At 45.3% G+C, this 18,756-nt stretch overlaps 1 protein-coding gene across 1 annotated transcript; it reads left to right on the top strand.

Annotated features, from left to right (window-relative positions):
• Window positions 1-1,649: 1,649 nt before the first annotated feature.
• Window positions 1,650-12,270, top strand: C12H1orf115 (chromosome 12 C1orf115 homolog). Its single transcript, XM_047521540.1, has 2 exons — window positions 1,650-2,015; window positions 9,999-12,270. Exons 1-2 carry the CDS (start codon window positions 1,725-1,727, stop codon window positions 10,116-10,118), a joined length of 411 nt encoding a protein of 136 aa, XP_047377496.1. The 5' UTR covers window positions 1,650-1,724; the 3' UTR covers window positions 10,119-12,270.
• The last annotated feature ends 6,486 nt before the right edge of the window (window positions 12,271-18,756 follow it).

The following is an 18,756-nucleotide window of genomic DNA, read 5'->3' as shown; positions in this document are numbered from 1 at the left end:
TCCCACCAATGCTCCACCTCCGTCTCCATTGGATAAGCAGTCTGGGGGTCTCTGAGGACCATTTTATACAAAGAAAAGGGACTATGAGGGTCTCTATTTGTTTACAAATTAAAGATTTAATTTAGTAAAATTAAAGATCCACAAATCTACTTGATTTTTAAAATTCAACTACCATATTGTTTTAAACTATTTACAAATCTAATAATTTCATAATCCCTCTGTGTGTGTGTGTGTGTGTGTGTGTGTGTTTGAGGGTACCATTTAATTTAATTCTGTTAAATATTTTAAGCAACTTTTACAATGTTTGACTTTGTCTTCAAGTACTTCAACTATGTAACAAGAACCTATGTAATTCTTCTAAATACAGTAAATCATATACATTTTCATATCCTTTCACCTTAAATTGAATTATATATGTGAAATTATATTTTACATAATTATATTTTACATACAGAGCTTATGTGTATTTAAAATACTAAATATAATTTAAATCATTTATTACTTGACAAGTATAAATCTGAATTAAATACTTGATTACACATTTTAAGTTGGAATCTCCAAACTAATTTTTTTGTATTCTAATATGCTAAATTATCATGAACATTTCATGTGCTTATACCAAGATATTCAAATTATTTTTAAACTTATCCCAACATTAATGTTAAAATATTTATTAAATTAATGTTATGTTACGATTATTTCTGTACTCCCCAGAATTCAGAGACGTTTGACCACATAAAAAGGAAGGTAAAAGTTGGATTTGGTGACAGCACCCGTAGGCCCAGCTACTCCAGAGGCGGAGGCAGGAGGATGGCTTGAGCCTGGACAACATAGGGAGACACTGGTAAACAAAACAGCAGGGACTCTTGCCTGTAATCCGAGAGACTGGAAAGGCTTAGGGAAGGTGATTGCAAGTTCAAGGCCTGCCTCACTAATGTCTTAAAATCAAAAATCAAAAGGGCTGGGGATATGGCTTAGTAGCAAAGTGAAGCACCCCTGGGTTCAATCCTCAGTACCAAAACCAAACAAAACACCACCACCACCACCACCCCTCCAGACTTTCCAAGGGAGTTGATATTCGTAGTACACTGACAATGCGTATCTCGTAGAGTGATACCCAAAAAATCATGATTTTTAAGGATTATTACATATCCTGTCATATGCACCAGAATTTAGCTTGCCCAACCCTGTTGGCTTCCTTCAATTTTTCGTTGTGTGTCACTGTGATGAACACTGGACATACTGGTGTTTCTAAATACTTCTTAGAAAAATATGGACTATTTTGGCACTCGATAAACATTTTCTGAAGACTTCCCAGAGGTTTGACAATTTGCACTCCCATTAATATCGCATTATCATGACCATCTCATCACACCCTCGCTAGCGCTGTGATCTTCACTAATGATCTCTATCATAATCTTGAACGTAGGCAAAAAGAGTCATTGTTTGGGGTTCATTAATTTCGTTGCAAGTACGGTTGAACGCGTTCCCTTGTCCACTGTCACTGAGCTTTTGTTTATTCTGCACCCCTCTCCCCTACAGGTGGGATGCGGGCGGTCGAGCCGGATGAAGCCGCCGCAATCCCGAACCCCATCGCCAGGGGGCGCTGTGACCCAAGTCCCCCGCCGGGAACCGGTTGGGGAGGGAGGCGGGTGTGGAGAGCAGACTGGGAGCAAAGGTTGTCGTCTTCGCGCTCGGACTTTCGTCGGAGGGGCCGAGACATCATGACCGTGGGAGCCAGGCTCCGAAATAAGGCGGCGAACAGCTTCCAGCTCCGTGGACCCCTAGGACGAGCGCGGACGGAGAGGGATGAGGACACAGACGCCATCCTGGAGCACCTGGAGTGCGGGGACGAAGGCGCGGAGAGCGAGGCGGGCGGGCGGCGCGCGGGGGCCCGCAGCGCGCGCAGGGTGCACCTTGCGGTCCTGCCGGAGCGCTACGAGCCGCTGGAGGAGCCCGCGCCGGGCGAGAAGCCCAGGAGGAAGTACCGGCAGAAGCTGAAGAAGTACGGCAAGGTAGGGACCTGAGCCTGCCACTGTCCGCGGGGTCGGGGACGCGGCGCCCCCGCACAGTCACAACGGGGATGAGCTTTGGCGCGTCTCTCGCCCCGGGGCTCGGGAGGGACCGGCTGAGAGCCGGAGTCGGTCGCGATGGTCAGTCACCGCTCGGCTTATCTGGGCTGCCCTGCAACCCTGCTCAGCTCCACTCCTTCGCCCGAGGCCGGTCGTGATACGTACTCGAGCCCGGCTTGCGCGGGGTCGCGTGATGCCGGCTACCCGTCTGCTGGCGGGTGAATAACCTTCTCAAAGGGTCTGCCCAAGGGGGTTCTTAAGTTACTTGGGCAGGACAGGAATCGGTCCTGTTACAGATGGAAATACTGAAGCTCTGGCGCAGTTAGATGACTTGGACGAGGTGACCCAGTTGGGAAGTAGGGAGTTCCAGCCAAGTTTATGTTTTCTGGCAACATCCTCACCATGATATCCCACTAGCTGAGAAATGTTTGGGTTATTCTCCCGAAAGCCCAGGGTTATTTCCAGGGCCTGGATGCTCAACAAGTTCGTATGCACCTTTTGAGTCTACTTTTCTATACTCTGAGCCTTGGAGGAGAGGGAGGGAGGGTCAGGAGAGTGAAAGAAAACATGGATATGGCGTTGAATGACAGAATCTAGGGAGGGAGGGTCAGGAGAGTGAAAGAAAACATGGCTATGGCATTGAATGACAGAATCCTTCCCAAAGACCAAAGCCCAAAGTCAGTTACCAGGTCCCCCTACCTGGAAACAGCTGAGAGCTGCCACTGCCCCTACTCCCTTGGTCTAGATAAGGTCACCAGAAAAGAATCACAAAACTAACTCACTGTGTCCTGGCCAAAGGCCATGTGCTCCACCTGACTTACTGTGTAGTTATCTGTGTCCTTTAATGATCTCTTATCAAACCTGAAGTCATTCCGTCATTCAGCCTCCACACTGGGAGCTTAGATTTATCATTTTCTTGAAAGGTATGTCCACAGCTTTGGAAGCAGTATACAAGCAGAGAGTGGTAAAATATATTAATTAAAACTATAAGGTTTTAATAAACTTTAAGTCTCCAGGTTGTGCTAGGATTAATCTTGAGCCCAAAGAATCCACCATTTGCCTCTTAGCTGGTAGACTGAGGATATGGAATCCTTAGCTCAGGAACTGGCACTTGATGTTTTGGGGATACTCACTCTGTGCCAGGCTTTGTGCCTACACTAGAAATGCAAAATTGAAAACAATGTAGCCCTGCCCTAGAGGACCCGCAGCCTCTAAGAGAGACTTGATATAGCTGGAGCACCACCATGGAGCTGCATGGAGCTCAGCAGTTCCTGATGAGGATGAGTAAAATCCAAGGAAGTCTTCAAATCATGGTGAAGTGAACACTGCACATAGAAAGACTATGTAGAAACTACATAGAAACTACATAGAAAGTTGAACTACATAGAAAGTTAAGATTCACCGAATAGCAACAAGGTACCACTTCCACCTACTAGGATGGCTATTGTTAAAAAAAAAAACAAAAAATCCAAACAAAAAATAACGAATATTTGTGAGCATGCAGAGAAATTGAGACCCTTGTACACAGCTGATGGCAATGTAAAATGGTGCAGCCACTGTGAAAAACAATTTGGAGGTTCCTCAAAATACTGAACATGGAATTACTCTGTGATCCAGCGATTCCACTCTAGGTATATAACAACAACAACAAAAATTGAGAACAGTTACTCAAACAAATATTTATACACAGACGTTCATAGAAACATTATTTACGTATAGCTAAAAGGTGAAGACAACCAAATGTCCATCAGTGGATGAATGAATAAAGTGTGGTTGTATATTCAATGGAATATCATCCAATCATTAAAAGAAATTAAGTGCTGATATATGCTGCCACACGGATGTTGCTCAAAAGACGTGCTCAATGAAATAAGCCAGACCTCAAGGTTACATAGTGTTTCTTTGATTCCATTTTTTGAACATATCCAGAATAGGTAAGGCCAGAGAAATAGAATCCAGGAACTAGGGGAAGGAATCGAGATAACTGCTTAATGGAGTGCGTGCTTTCCTTTTGGGATGATGACGATGTTTTGAAACTAAACAAAAGTAAATGCATTAAATGCCATTAAATTGTGGTTAGTTTTATGTTATGTGAATTTTCCCTGAATTAAAAAAAATTTTTTGACAGAAAAGGGATGTTATCGGTGGTGGAAGGAACAGAGAAGTGTACTTGTGAAAGTTCCAGAGGATTACACACTAGTTCAGTAGACCCAGGAAACCAAAGGAGATGACATTCCCATGTTAGGGTTCAAAAGAGAGATTTCATGTTCCACTTTCTCAGAGCCCACTGAGAAGGTTCCAAGCTCCAAAAAAGAGGAAGAAAACAGCGACCTCTTTTTGCTGAAAAGCCATGAGAACAACTAAGGCTCACCTAGGAATATGGGAGATGATTTTTACCTGCTTTGGTCACTAGATGACATTTTCTTACTTGGGTCCAGTACAATAAAGAATGATGTGCAAATAGCTCCGTATTATTAACAAACACATTTTCTTTCAATTCCTATTCCTGTTAACTTCTCAGATCCCTTACCCTAGCCCCTTCCTGCTTCTATTTAAAGAGAAGTGTTTGCCTTTGTGGAACATGAAAGAGTGGCTCACACTCTCAGGCTGCCTGCCTAGTCCCTCCTGGGGCTGGACCCTAAGACTGAGCTGGCCCAACCTTCTGGAAGCCTGTGTTCCTGGGACTCTTCTGGAGATCAGTGTTCCCAGTTGATTTTTAAGTAGCGATAATAGCATGCATATGGTGCATTTATTGTTCAAATGCTATTTGCTGAGCATTAGAGGGGAAGGAATATAATTTGCTGTGCTCCTCCAGGGTGCCTGTACCCTGCTTTGTACTTTATACTAGTACCTCTGAATCCTCTCAGCAACCTTGGAAAGCTGTGATTATCCCTGTTTGGTAGGGAAGGAGGCTGGAGTTTAAGGAAGTTAAACTATTTGTTCAAGGCCATGCAGCCAGAGAGCAACTGAGCTGGGACTTGAGTCTGGCCTGGCCCCTTCCTGTGCCGGAGCAGTTGGCATAAAGAAAGAAGGAGATCCAATTTAAGATAACACTTTGTATCTGGGGGTGTAGCTCAATAGTAGAGCACTTGCCTAATATATATGGGGTCCCAGGTTTGATTCCCAGCATTGCAAACTTAAAAAACTAAAAAAAAAAAAAAAATAAAGGTTACCTTTCCCGGATACCCTTGAGAAAAACAAGGGGAGGTGTAGGTAAGAAAAGTAGTCAGATTTTGTTAATGATGTGTCTAGGAGGGGGTTGGAGAAAGGAAATAGAAGGCACGGAATGACCATTAGAAATGGCCCCTCATTTTAGGCTGGTGACTTAACTGAATAGCAGAGCACTTGCCTAGTGTGTGTTAGGTCCTAGGTTCAATCTCCAGCACCACAAAAAAGAAAAAGGAAGAAGGAAAAAAGAAAAGAAAGCAAGCAAGAAATGTGTACCTGGTCACCTACTGGCTATGTGATGTCAGACTATACCTCAGTCTCCTCATCTGTACTATAAGATAATAATAGGGTGGTAGTGAGAGTAAATTCACTAATCCATGAAGAAGTCTTAGATTCTACCGGGCACCTGGTAAGGGTTCTGTAACTCTACCTTCATCTGAGAGGGTAGAGGAGAGGTGGCTCTTTCTCCTGATTGGTTTTTCTTTGTTTTGTTTTTTTCTTCTTTTTTTGTTACCAGGGATTGAACCCAGGGGCACTTTACCACTGAGCCACATCCCCAGCCCTTTCTATTTTTTGTTTTGAGACAGGGTCTCACTAAGTTGCTTAGGTCCTAAGTTGCTGACACTGGTTTTGTGATCCTCCTTCCTCAACCTCCTGAGTTGCTGGGGTTACAGGCATGTGCCACCGCACCCAGCTCTTGATTGGTTTGTAAGTGAGTTCTAACTCAGAATAAAATCACTGACTATTCACTGCAGGCTGGTGCTTAGGTCCTGACTGCCTTTCACAACTGAAGACATGACCTTTGTGTTCAGAGAAAGTGATCTTTGAAGATAGATGGTTTCCTTTTTGAAACTGAATGGGCATCACTAGGGATAGATTGAATATGAACAAGCCCCCAGAAAGTCCTCCTACCTGTATTAGTTTCCTATGACTGCTGTAATATAGTACCATATACTTCATGGCTTAATACCAAGCAAATGTATTCTCCTACAATTCTGGAGGCCAGAGTCCCAATTAGTCTTGCACAACTAAAAGCATCAGGGCTGTTTCCTTCTGGAGACTCCAGGAGAGAATTTGTTTCTTTGCCCTTTCCAGCTTCCAGCTTCCAGAAGCCCCCTTCCTCCATCTGCCAAGCTTGTAGTGTAGACTCTTCAAATCTCTCTCTGTCCCTCTGCCTCCTTCATTACATTGCCTTCTGACTGAGTCCTCCTACATCCCTCTTTATAAGGATACTCATATGGGTGGACTTGTGTAGCATATATGAGGCCCTGCTTTCCATCCCCAGCACCACAAAAATGAGAGTCACCTGGATAATCCAGGCTAACCGTCCATCTCAATATCCTTAACTTAATCACTTCTGAAAAAAAAAATCCTTTTTGTCATGTAAGGTAATAGAGTCACATATACTTGTTCTGAGAAATTAAGACATGGGCATCTGCGGGACCATTATTCAGCCTGGCACACACATGTTCCCTTAGTGCCTGAGAGATTAATTTTACTCAGATCAAAGAATCCCAGCTGGGCACAGTGGTGCACAACGATAATCTCAGCAGTTTAGGAGGCTGAGGCAGTAGGATTGTGAGTTCAAAGCCAGCCTCAGCAAATTAGCAAAGCCCTAAGCAACTCAGTGAGAACCTGTCTCTAAATAAAATACAAAAAAGTACTGGGGATGTGACTCAGTGGTTAAGTGCCCCTGAGTTTAATCCCCAGTACCAAAAAAAAAAAAAAAAGAAAGAAAGAAAATCCCAAATCTGTTCCCTGAATGACATTAGAATGGAGGCTGATACTTTACATTTTTTTTTTTGCATTTTTCAATTCTGTATTTTGACAGTGTTCCAATTAATGAACTACTTTAGTAGATTCCCCCACCCTAAATTGCAAAGATGAAGCAACAGAGCAATGTAAAATATATCAGGTTAAGGAAAATGGATGTACAAATACCAAACATGTCAAGTTTAAGGCAGGCAATTGTGATGCTGTGGCATTGTTTATAAAGGATCACATTCTCTGAGAGAACATGTTTTTGTTGTTTCAAACATATAAGTAAAATTCTCCTGTTATCATCATCACATAATTATAGAAGTGTATCTCTTAGCATCATCGCACACACACACATGTGCGTGCAAAGTGCATACATGTGCTCATGTGCACACCAGTGTCTCACTGGGAAATTAATGAGACAGTGTCCAGGCAAGCAGTGTCTAGAGAGGACATAGATGTACCTGGTTTTCCCAAAGCTCCTCATGTAACCTGAGAGGTGCCAAAGAAAACACCTGGGATCCTTCTGCATGTTAGGGGTACAGTGATGAGGGCAATAGATTCTTGTCCTCATCTCTTATTGTAGAGGAATCTGAAATGTAATCAACAGAAGGCCCAAGTAAGCCAGAAATTGTAGGAAATTATACTCTTAAGAAACTTTCCTGTAAAGAACAAAGTATCTTAAATAGACATATCATCAACACACACCTAAAATCCTATGTAATAAGAAGAAGGAAATGCTATTTCACAGTTGTACTAGCTGACATGTGGCTCCCATGTTGCTGGAGCTCATGTTGGGTACGATTCTAAGTGCTCTCCCTAGTGGGCACAGCTCAGTGGCAGAGCACTTGCCCAGCATACTCTAGGCTCTTGGTCCCATCCTCAGTACCACCAAAAAAAAGCAAAAAACACAAAAGAAACTGAGTGCTTTCCTTGAATAAGCTCATTTAATCTTTCTAAGAACCTAATGAGGTAGTTGCTACATAATTCCATTGTAAAAATGAGGAAGCTGAAAGTGAGGACAATTAAGTAAAAAATGGGGCTGGCATTCACTCTCAGGTAGTGAACAGTTAACTGTAAACATAGTGTCTTCATTACAGAAGGACGTATGCTGTGAGGGCTACGGAAATGGGCTCTGAGGTAAGATTTCTTTGGGATTGAATTTCTATTCTGCATCTTACCATTTGGATAAATTTAACTCCTCTGTATTTTCTTCTTGTTGAAACCCAATGGCCAAAGGCCATCAGGGACAAAGCAGTAGCTCATTAGGTTTATTTGTTTGGTGCAAGGAGGGAGAGTATGTGCCAAAGGAATCATGGGATCTCAAGAAGTAGGGATCTCAAGTAGAGTTGAATATCTGAGTCTGAACCAAGAAGTTATCAGCATCCTTGAGATACTTAAAGTCCTAGAAATAGATGACACAACCTAAGTCATGATTATAGGTAGTGGAGGGAGGGGAGAGAGAGGGAAAGGAGGATCCAGGACTGAGAACTGAAGTCCTTCAACATTTTAATCTTTGGTAAAAGAAATAAGTAGCTCCCTGAGAAGTAGAGGACAGTCAAGAGAAAATGGAGTCAGTGGGACCAAATGATTATTTTACAAAGCGTGTCAGAAGCTACTGAGAGGTCAAGGAGGGGGAAGACAGGAGGTTATCCTTTGGATCAGGTAACATGGAGGTTGGAGAAGGCCATGACCAAGCAGCCCCTGAATAGATAGAGGTAGGAGCCAGAGCAAGGGGGGAATAAGGAGTGCCAAGCGGCGACAGTATGTGGGTGTTTCTTTCAGTTAGTTTGGCATGAAGGAGAGCAAAGACCTGGGGCAGGCTGTGGAGTCATGGTGACACTTGAGCATCAATGTAAGCTACTGGGAATGATCCAATGGAAAAAGGAAGGATGATGCTGGAGAAGGGAAAGCCAAAGGGAGACAGCAAGTTCAAGAGAACAGCCTTGCCAGAAGAGGGCTGTTTCCTCTGTCACACAGGCAAGAGTGGCAGGGGCAGGAAACCATGGGCAGGTACAAATAGGTTTATAAAGATGGTGATAAGATGAACAAGTTCCCAGATGATGTCTCATCTTTGCAGTGAAAGAAGTGCGATCATCTAACGTATGGAGGTTGCCGGGGGCAGGGAGGCTTGACAGGAAGCTGAATGAGTTTGTGTGTGGAAGAGGCGGAAAGTCAGCCTACCAGACTGTATGAGGGGGTTTGCCAGTCAGCATTGGAAGTCAGAGCAAGTTTTGTGATCAGGATCAGGAATTTTAGGTGAAACCAGTCAGTGTGTTTATTGTAGTTGGGAAAGTCATAGGACTAAGAGACAACGTGTGTGAGATAAGGTTCAGGTCAGTTACGTGGACCCAGATGTCACCAAGAATGATGACACAATTAGGTGGTGGGGAGAGAACAACCAAGGACAACAGTGCAATACATGTTAGCCCTTGGGCTATTTTCTGTTGCAATTCCATTTGAATCCCTTGGGTGTCCTCTGTCCAGCACCAACCCCAGCATAGATGGAGGGAGAAGATTCCAAGAAGGCGTTTTCCAGTTTTTACCCTCAAGGAGTGTAGGACTCTTTTGGAAACGCAAGACTTATATGTGTGTAGTATTTGGATAAAGCCACAAAAGGGACAAATGTGTAGGTCAGATAGGGAGAGGGCAGAGAGGCTGGGCTTTCAGACAAGGCACATGAAGGAGAACTTGACCTGGTCTACAGATGCTCTGGTAACTTTTAGCTGGAACAGAGACAAGGAGAGGGGTTTGGGTTCATTGTGTTTGCAAACACTTTGCAAGCAGATAGTGTCTGTTCCGAGTCACCCCATGTTCCAATGTGGTTGTGGGCACTGGACACCAGAGATATGGAAACATGGCAACTTGCTTATTTGTCCTGGGAGATTGAGGATAATGACTCAATTAAATGACTCTTCCTGTGTGTCACCATGGTTCATGATGGAATTCAAAAGTGGCCTAACCTAACCCTGTACTTTTCCCTTTTGTTCCTTAAAACAGAATGTCGGGAAAGTCATCACCAAAGGATGTCGCTATATAGTCATCGGCCTGCAAGGATTCGCAGCAGCCTACTCTGCCCCTTTTGGAGTAGCCACCAGCGTGGTATCCTTTGTGCGCTAACAAGAGCCACTAGGGTACGCACCACAAGAAGGAATAGAAGCCTCTGCTCTGGGAACAGTGAGAACCCAGGAGCATTTCAGACTTGAACTCACAGAATACTTAGAAGAGAAAAAATGTCTTTCTTTGTTGAACTGGAAGAGTGTTCTGATGGGACCATCCCCGCCATCTGCTGAGCTTTTGACGTCTCTTGGACATGGTGGATCCAGTAGTCAATCCTGCAGAGAATTAGGCCGGGTTAGGTTTGGGGATTAGGATTAATTTGCTTCTTGTAAGGGTGAGAGCTTCATATGAAGGTGGCAGGGGCAAAGATGGAGACAGACCCTTGACAGATTTGAGCAAATGGTGATTTTGAGCAGGAAAAACGTGTTGACTGGGATCAGAGAGTTTGCTAGATTTGCGCAGAGAGGTCCTGGCTGACCGGGCTGCTCACAGTCCTGGGCTGCCTCTCTTCTGCGAGCAGCAAAAGAGCTGTTTATTTCTGAAGTTATTCTCCCCCTATCTCTTTCCTCCACCACTCTGTCACCAGGAATTTAATTACAGGTTTGAGAAGAAGGAAGGAAAAAAAAAAAAAAAACTCTTTAAATACTGTGATGCTTTGAAAACCATGTTCACAGTTGTGTCATGACTGTTTAAAGTAGGTAAAAACCCATTGCTGTCACCCGTCTCTGCATAAATGTGCAGCTGGCAATGAGGGAAGGAGGAAGGGCAGTCCAGACACAGACTGGGTGGCTGGGCAGGTAGTCTGAGAGGCTGTACCTGGTCCTGCCCAGGCCAGCTCAGCCACATGTTTGGAGCTGGCCAGATTCACCCCCACCCTGCAAATGTGTGGCTGGCTGGTTGTAGACCTCCTAGCTGCATCAGGTCCCTCCCGACAGCTGCTCAGCTGCTCCACTGTGCCAGGCCAATGAAGGGTGCTTTGTCCTGGGACACAGGGGATGAGGAAAAGAGAGAGGGAGACACAAAACCTGGGAATGAAAATGTCGATTTAAAGAAGAACCCACTAAGTAGGAGACAGGTGTGAAGGAAGTAGAACAGGGTGAGAAGGATGTTGGAAGAGAACAGTGGAAGTCAGGAGCCAGGTCTGGGTGCTCAGTGGTGGGGAATCTCAAAAGGGCAGAGCCTTTGGCCCTAAGTAGGGGCAGAGGGAAGTTGGGTGACCAAGGGTGCCATGGTGGTGCTTAAAACCCCTCTGGGGCCTGTCGTGTGGGTTTGCTTCTAGGATGCCCAGCACTGTTGTTCTGCTCTGTCTGCAAGATCAGTGGCAACACATTGCCCCAAGAGACCTTCGCACTCTTGCCTCACCCATCCAGCCCAACCAGGAGGTAGAAAATGCAGGGAGACAGACAGACAGGTGGACAGAAAAAGGCATGAGTGGAAGAGAAAGTGGTAGCTATAAAGCTGGACTCAGCTTCTCTTTCTGGAGACTCACGTTGAAGATATACCAGGGCCCAATTCCTGCATCATTAATATTTGTGAGGAAAAGAGCAAACAATCTTGTTTTAACCCAAATGATGAAAGTGGATAATAGCACGTTTCACAATGTGAGATTATTATAGCTTGACGGGTTAACACTGGCGTGGGAGAAAAGGAGAGACCGACCTAAGTGGAGGAAAAAGCCAGAGCTGAAGGAAAGACAGTCAAGGCCTGTGTGGGTTTTTGGTCACAGGAAGTGAATGCAGGGGCATGGAAGTGTGGTCCAAAGAAGAGACCAGGGCTGCTGGGGCCTTTTCTTGCCTGGCAAGTCTGTCCAAGGAAGAGCTCCTCTCCAAATCCCAAATTGGAAAAACTGCAAGGTCAAGCATATCTGGCCCTGGTTAAGAATTAACTCAGGAATGTCAAAAGCTCACAGGTGTTGTCCTGCAAGTCAGGTTCAAGTATGGACTTCAAACCCTCTCCCAGCCTGTGTGGTCATTTCCCCTATAATGGGCGGGCTCCAGAATGTTCTCATAATCAGTTCTTTGAATTTAAGAATTTGCATTATGTTGCAAATTGCCCTTTTGTCTTTTCTTTTTCATCAGTTTTTTTTAGAATCAAGCACCACACCCTACAGAGAATTAAATTTTAGAGCTTTCCCTTTACTGGCTCACCAAGAGGCTTCTTTTGTATCCTCTTCTTGTCCTATGATGTAAATAAAAGCCCAGCTTGTTTATCATTTGTGTGTTTGGAGGTTGGTTTCTCGTTGCTTTTTGCCTTGCCTGAAGGAGATTCCTGGAGTTCCTGCCAAGCCTGAGAACTTGGTACAGCAAGTGATGGTCAGTGTCAGAGACATCCTTGGGGAACCCAGTAGGAATCCACAACTACTCTCCAAGAGACCAGAGGAAGGAGAGGCCCTGACTCACCTGGGTGTCAAAAGGATCAGTTCCTTGAAGCCTGGCAGAACAGACTCTAGGTCAGCAGGAGCCTGAGCCCATGTGTCTGTTAAAAATGACAATTTCCAGAACCTCTGAGTTGGATTTGGAGAATCCAGTGGTGGGGCCAGGAGGCTGTGTTTTCTATAAGCAGCTGAGAACACTGAGAATACTCTGACACAGCTGTCCTCTGCCTCACCTGAGAAATGGCGGCCCCTAGTTGCATATGTCAGGGGATCTCTAAATGCGGGAGGCTGGGCCAGCAAGGGGACCTATCTTCCTGGGTGCCAGTCCCTTGCGGGTCATATGTGCCATGCCTGCTCACTGAATCCTCACAAAATCATGGGAAAGGACCTGGTGGTGGGAAAGGTAAATAGGAGAAAAGTGGCCCTGGGTGGCCATTAGATTTCTTACCTGGGCAGGTTTGGGAGTAATGGGGTCCCTACCTGCTATAGGCTTAAAGCAAAACAGGCAAGTTACCAACATCTTCAGCTACTGTGGAGTCACCCTGATGCCCCTGACCAGCACCTGTGTCCGGTCAGAGAGCCCCAACTGGTATTTGTGATCGGAAGCAGGACGTGAACTCGGACCTCCTGTTACGCCATCCAGCACTCCCTTCAGGAATGATTGTAGCACTGGGACGGGTGATCAGCATTTGACTTAGAAAACTGATGTTAGGAGGTTTGTACCCACCTTGTCTTTTTCCAGCTCCTGACTCTGCAGGAGCACATATAAATGAAATTAAAGTGTTTGGAACACAGCAGTTAAAAGGGAGGGGGGCATACCAGGCATCCCTGTAAAGGCTGCATTTGAGGGGCTCCACAGTTTTGCCAAAACGGCCAGATGGTTCCTGAGTAAATTTAAAAAAAGAAAAAAATTCTCACTTCCTTGACCATTCACAGGGAAATGTGGGAAAATAATTCTTTTTTTTTTTTTTTTTTTTTTAAGAAGCAAGGTTGTTTTTGAGCCAAAGCACTCCCCTGAACATCATAGCCAAGGGGAAAAGGAGATCTCTTCAGATCTTCTAAGTGGCTCAGTGCCAAAGCCTGGCGGGAGCCCCAGCCCTGCAGGGGCACGGGGGCAGGGCTGGGAGGGGCAGGGGAGGGGAGAACAAAGGCTGGATGGCTGGATGCCTGGGCCACATCTGCACCCCTGGGGTGCTTCGTGCTTTCCAAACTTCAGTTCTGTCTAGAGACACAAATTAGATCAGAATTCAGCACCTTGAGGACTGGCTTTGCTTTTTAAAAAGGTGTTTCTCAGGTGATTCCTCTTGTGTAACCTGGTGAGAAAGCTCTAAACAAATGCATCTGGTTCAAACCAGACATAATAATCAGAGCCAAAGAACTAGAAAGAAATAGGACTGAAGGGTTCTTGTTTCCTTCCCTGGCTCTGCAAATCCATGGTAAATCACTTCTACCCTGCACTTGCTTTCTTCACTCATAATGGAGATAATTTGTTTTTGTTTTTGACTTGCTATGAGAAATATTTGGAATTGCTACAAAAGATAAAGAGTGGTGAAATGACTTTTTTTCTTTCTTTTTTTTTTTTTTTTTTTTGGTGGAGGCCTAGCTATGGGAGAAACATGTTTACAAATGTTTCTTTTTAAATAGTTTTAAGAGTGAGGAGAAGGTTTGAGGCCAGCCTGGGCAACTTAGTGAGATCCTGTCTCAAAAATTTAAAATATAAAGAAGGGACAGGATTGTTGCTTAATGACAGAGCACCATGGGGTTCAATCCCCCTTGCTGCGAAATAATAATAAAAACAACAGCAATAAAACAAAAACAAAAAAACAAACAAATAAATACAAAGCAAGGAGAAAAGCATATGTCCATTGTGAACTTTCTTCATAGCTCTCATTCTTCCAAAACTAGACTTGAAATTTGTCTCAGTGTATCTGTATTAATGAATTGGCAAGCTATTTATAGAATCCGGGGAGCTCCTGATCCCATTTACTCCCCCTGGTCTCAGTTCTGGGGCTTGTGGGATTGGAGACAAGAACGAACTTGCATTCAATATCTAGTAGGTATGTGAGGCACCGGGTTAGAACATTTTATTTAATGTTCGATTTCATTGCATTCTCAATTGATTTCATCATTGATTATCTGGGTTTTAAAGATGCGAAAGGAAACCAAGCTCAGGGAAGTTGCAGGGCAGTCATCTGCAAATCAGGGTCAGGGGATGCTGAACCAGGACCTAAGGCTGTGCTCTTTCTGCCAGCTCCAGCAGCCTCTTATTTCCATTTCTTCTCAGGCTCCTGATACGTCCAGGGACCACAGGGAAAAGAGAAGCTTTAAATGTAACCCCATTCAACCACATTCTTGGAGGACTCCAAGAAAGAGTGGCAGTGCTGTCCAGCCCATCTTCTGGATTTTGGAGATACTGGGATGGCTTAACTGCTGTTTTGCCACAGTCGAGATCCAGAGGGGGGACCCAGGGCCGAGCCAGGGAGGAGATGTGTGACCCCAAATCAGTGGTGTTGCATTTATTTTGCAATGTCGCCATGCCTGGCCTATTTCTACAGCTGCAGTTACTGTTCCCACTGACTAGTAATTTTGTTTCCATTGAGCCAGCCTTCCATTGTCCACCCCAGGATCCAGGAGCCACATGCCAAAGCCCCAGGGGCTGCAAAAGCCACCCTGCATAATAGGAACAGTGTTGGCATCAGACAACCTGGCTTTTGATCTTCTAGCCATGTGACCTTGGACAAATTCCTCAGCTTCTTCAAATTTCAGGGTTTGTTTTTGATTCGATTGTAAAGTAGAGCAAATGGTATCTCCTCCAGAGCCTTATCTGTTAAGGTTAGATATGAAGTTTTCTAAGACACTAAGGATCCTAAGTGTCCTTCTTCTGCAGCTGCCCCTCATGCACAGTCCCCTCTTCATTTGCCCCTGACTGGTGGGAAGGAAGGAAGAAGGCCTGAGAGCTCAGGGGTGAGCCAGACTGGAGAGACCCAACCAGGGTGGGAAGGAAAGGAGAGGAGGAGAGACACAACCTGCCTGTCCATCCATCAGGGTTTTCCTCTTTCCATGTTCATGATACTGATTAGAGGCTGCTTTCCTTTTGCTGGTTGAAGCTTCAGAGGTGTTGGGTTGAGGACTCAGGAGCAGCACAAGGCAGGATCAAGAGCGGGGGTGAAGGGTGGAGATGGACAACTTACTTGAGGGGGCAGGAGAGGGTTTCTCTGCGGTTTTTGGTTTCTGCTAGTCACCCAAAGAACTCTATCCTGAACTCATTCCAGTTTGTCCTTGGCCTTGTTTCTGCACAGCCAAACTGCATTATCTATAACATGGTGTTATGGTTTAGATATAAGGTGTCTCCCAGCAGCGCATGGTGGTGCACGCCTATATTCCCAGCAACTCAGGAGGTTGAGGCAGGAGGATCACAAGTTCAAGACCAGCCTGGGCAACTCAGGGAGAACCTAAGTGACTTAATGAGACCCTGTCTCAAAATAAAAAATAAGAAGGATTGGAGATACAGCATGGTATAAAGCGTCCCTGGAGTTAATCCCCAGTACCAAGAAAAAAAAAAAAAGTGTTCCCCAAAAGCTCACGTGTGAGACAATGCAAGAAAAGTTTAGGGGTGAGATGATTCAGTTATGAGAGCATTAACATAAGACTGTACTTAATCCACATTAATGGATTAACTGGGTGGTAACTTTAGGCAGTCAGGTTGTGGCTGGAGGAGGAAGGTCACTGGCAGAATGTCTTTGGGCTTTTATATTTGCCGCGGTGCATAAACTCTCTCTCTCTCTCTGTTTCCTGATTGTCATGTCCTGAGCTGCTTCTGTCCTACACACCCTTCTGCTATGACGTTCTGCCTCACTTTAGGCCCAGAGCAATGCAGTTGGCCAACTATGGACTAAGACCTCTGAAACCTTTAGGGGACAGACAGGGAGGAATGGTGGGAACTCAAGGTTAAGGGACTAATTCTATAAAATGGGCCCACTGTGCTGACCCCCACATGCTTTCTTTTCTAAGAAGCAATTTACCTGCAGTTCTGCCTGGCTTAAGTGGACAGGTTAGATCACATTCCTCAGCAAACTGCCTGTTATCTGTAGGAGAAATGCAGGCCTGAAATAATATTGATAAGAGGAATCCAAGTTACTCCAGAGAAGGGGGACACTTTTGTGACCCTTTTCATAGACCAGATCCCAAAACTCAGGGAGATAAGGATAATTCCTCCTAACCATAAAATCTGGTTAAGAATCCAATTAGAGCTGGTCAATATGAGCCAAGGTGACCTAGAGTTGTCAGGGCAGTGGGCACTTGAAAGTCTGATGTCATTCTGCTGTCAATCAAAAGTCAATAGGTAAACTTGAGCAGGACTCTCTGGAAACTTCTCTAGGATCCTCAATAAAACTAGAGTTCAGGAGCGGCATGCAGGAGAGGTCCTCTCTGAGAGGACCCACTCTCTCCCTTGAGAGTGTCTTCTTCCCCTTTTCCTATCCCTTCAATAAACTCACTCTTGTTCCTCTGAGCAACATGTCTGAAATCTTTGACTTGATCTTAAGAATTGGGGTTTGAAAGGGAGAGGTCTTCACACTGCCTCAGTTTCCTGGAAGGCCCCAGCTCTGTAATAAAACCATGAGCACCAAATAACCTTTTCCTCCTCTAAAATTGTTCTTGTCAGATCTTTGATCACAACAACAAAAAAGCTGACTAAAACTCACGGGCAGGCAGAAGGGCCACCTCCCCTGTGCACCAAGTGTTCAGGGGACAAACATGCAGCTCAAGACTGTCGGGAGGGGCACATGGTGAACATGATGGCCACCTACTTACTCAGTAACAGCAACTGAGAACCTGGAAGCACTTTCCTTAACCACACAATTGCTTCATTTGTGCATTTATTCATTTTTCCAACAAATCAGTATTAAGCACTGCTGTATGCTGGCCTCATGTGAGAGGCCAGACCCTGTACCACTGGGCAGTGCTGGAACCAAGCATCTATGGCTGTGGGTAGTGGCAGACTCATAGGGTAGCTGTTGGGGAAGCCTTGGAATCAATCTCACGCGAAGGAAGCAGGATTGAGCAAAGGAGAAGGTGAACTATTAGGCAGGTCCAGCAAAAGCCTCTGCCCTCCCCATATGGAGTTTTGCAGTTAAAATGGCCCTTCGAGATAAGATGACCAAGCCTCTGAACCCCATATCAACTGGCGCATGGATGAGATACTCTGGCAAGGGCAGCCTCTAAGTTGCTGAAGCAATACTTGAAAGGGCTCTGAGCTGAAGATTAGTTTCCCGATGACCCTGCCAGGTTGCCAGCATGGCACATTGTCCTGTTCTCCCAACTGGCTTCGTGTAATCTCACTGTGTGACAGTGGGCAAGAGGCTTAATCCCTCTGAATCATAATTTGTTCATCTGAAAAATGGGGAAGTAACACTTTACATCTGCCAGAAGGATAGAGTGGTATGATGGTGGCAACCGTGGGAAGAACCGTGTGCATTGTTGCATCTAGTTGCAGAAAATTATAATCCAGCATAACCAGTGGATAGAGGGGTCCTTAGGAGAGGCACCCTAGCCCATTTGGGGAAGGCCTCCCAAAAGGAAGGGATGCCCGAGCTGGGGCCTGTGGGATAAGCGGGGGCGGCCCAGGTAGAGGAGAAGCTGAGGAGTAGGAGTGACATGGGTAAAGGCCTCAAAGCATGAGAAAGCCAGTGATCATGGCTGTTACTCAGACCCGACCTCAGTCATAGCTGATCTTGGCAAGTGCAGGGGTAAAGGGAAGAGAGGTCTTCTCCGGTGAGCACTGCCTTACCTGTGTGCTCTCCTGATTGGCTGGGGCTGGAAACAGAGGTCTCCCAGATATCTGGGCCTTCCAGCCATGCAGGTGGGCAGGTGTCTCAACCTGACATGGATCTCCAAGGTCAGGGAGTGGTGGCTGCATGGGGCAGCGCTCACCTGGAGGCCCTGCTGAGCCCCTGGGCTCTGAGCTCATCAAAAGCACAAAGGCAGTTTGCCCTGACTTGTTGGGAATTGCATTTGGAGGGAGAAGGCATTTAGAACTTTCTTTTCCGTTTGCTCTCAGCCCCAGGAAGTAATCTGAGCACTATAATGTGAGTCAGGAGAACTACTGGCTGTGTGACCTCAAACCAGTCACTTTACCTCTCTGGAGCTGGGTATCTTATTCTGCAAAATGATGAGGTTAAAGGAGATGATATGTTAGTCCCTTCTAGCTCTGTTTTTCTGAATCTATTTTCTCTCCAAATCCGGGCTTGTTTCACTTGCTCATTGCTTATCTTTTTTATCTTTGAAGGTGGCCATTTCCTATTCTGCCTCCCTCTTGACTTCTTA

The sequence above is a fragment of the Sciurus carolinensis genome, chromosome 12 (genome assembly GCF_902686445.1).
Source record: "Sciurus carolinensis chromosome 12, mSciCar1.2, whole genome shotgun sequence".
Taxonomy (NCBI): domain Eukaryota; kingdom Metazoa; phylum Chordata; class Mammalia; order Rodentia; family Sciuridae; genus Sciurus; species Sciurus carolinensis.
The sequence above is the reverse complement of the archived record's forward strand: the minus strand, read 5'-3'. Positions and strand labels throughout refer to the sequence as shown.

Coding starts and splice junctions, on each gene's coding strand:
- C12H1orf115 (XM_047521540.1), top strand. CDS start 1,725: ATGACCGTGGGAGCCAGGCTCCGAAATAAGGCGGCGAACAGCTTCCAG. Junction 2,016..9,998: donor AGCTGAAGAAGTACGGCAAG/GTAGGGACCTGA, acceptor TCCTTAAAACAG/AATGTCGGGAAAGTCATCAC.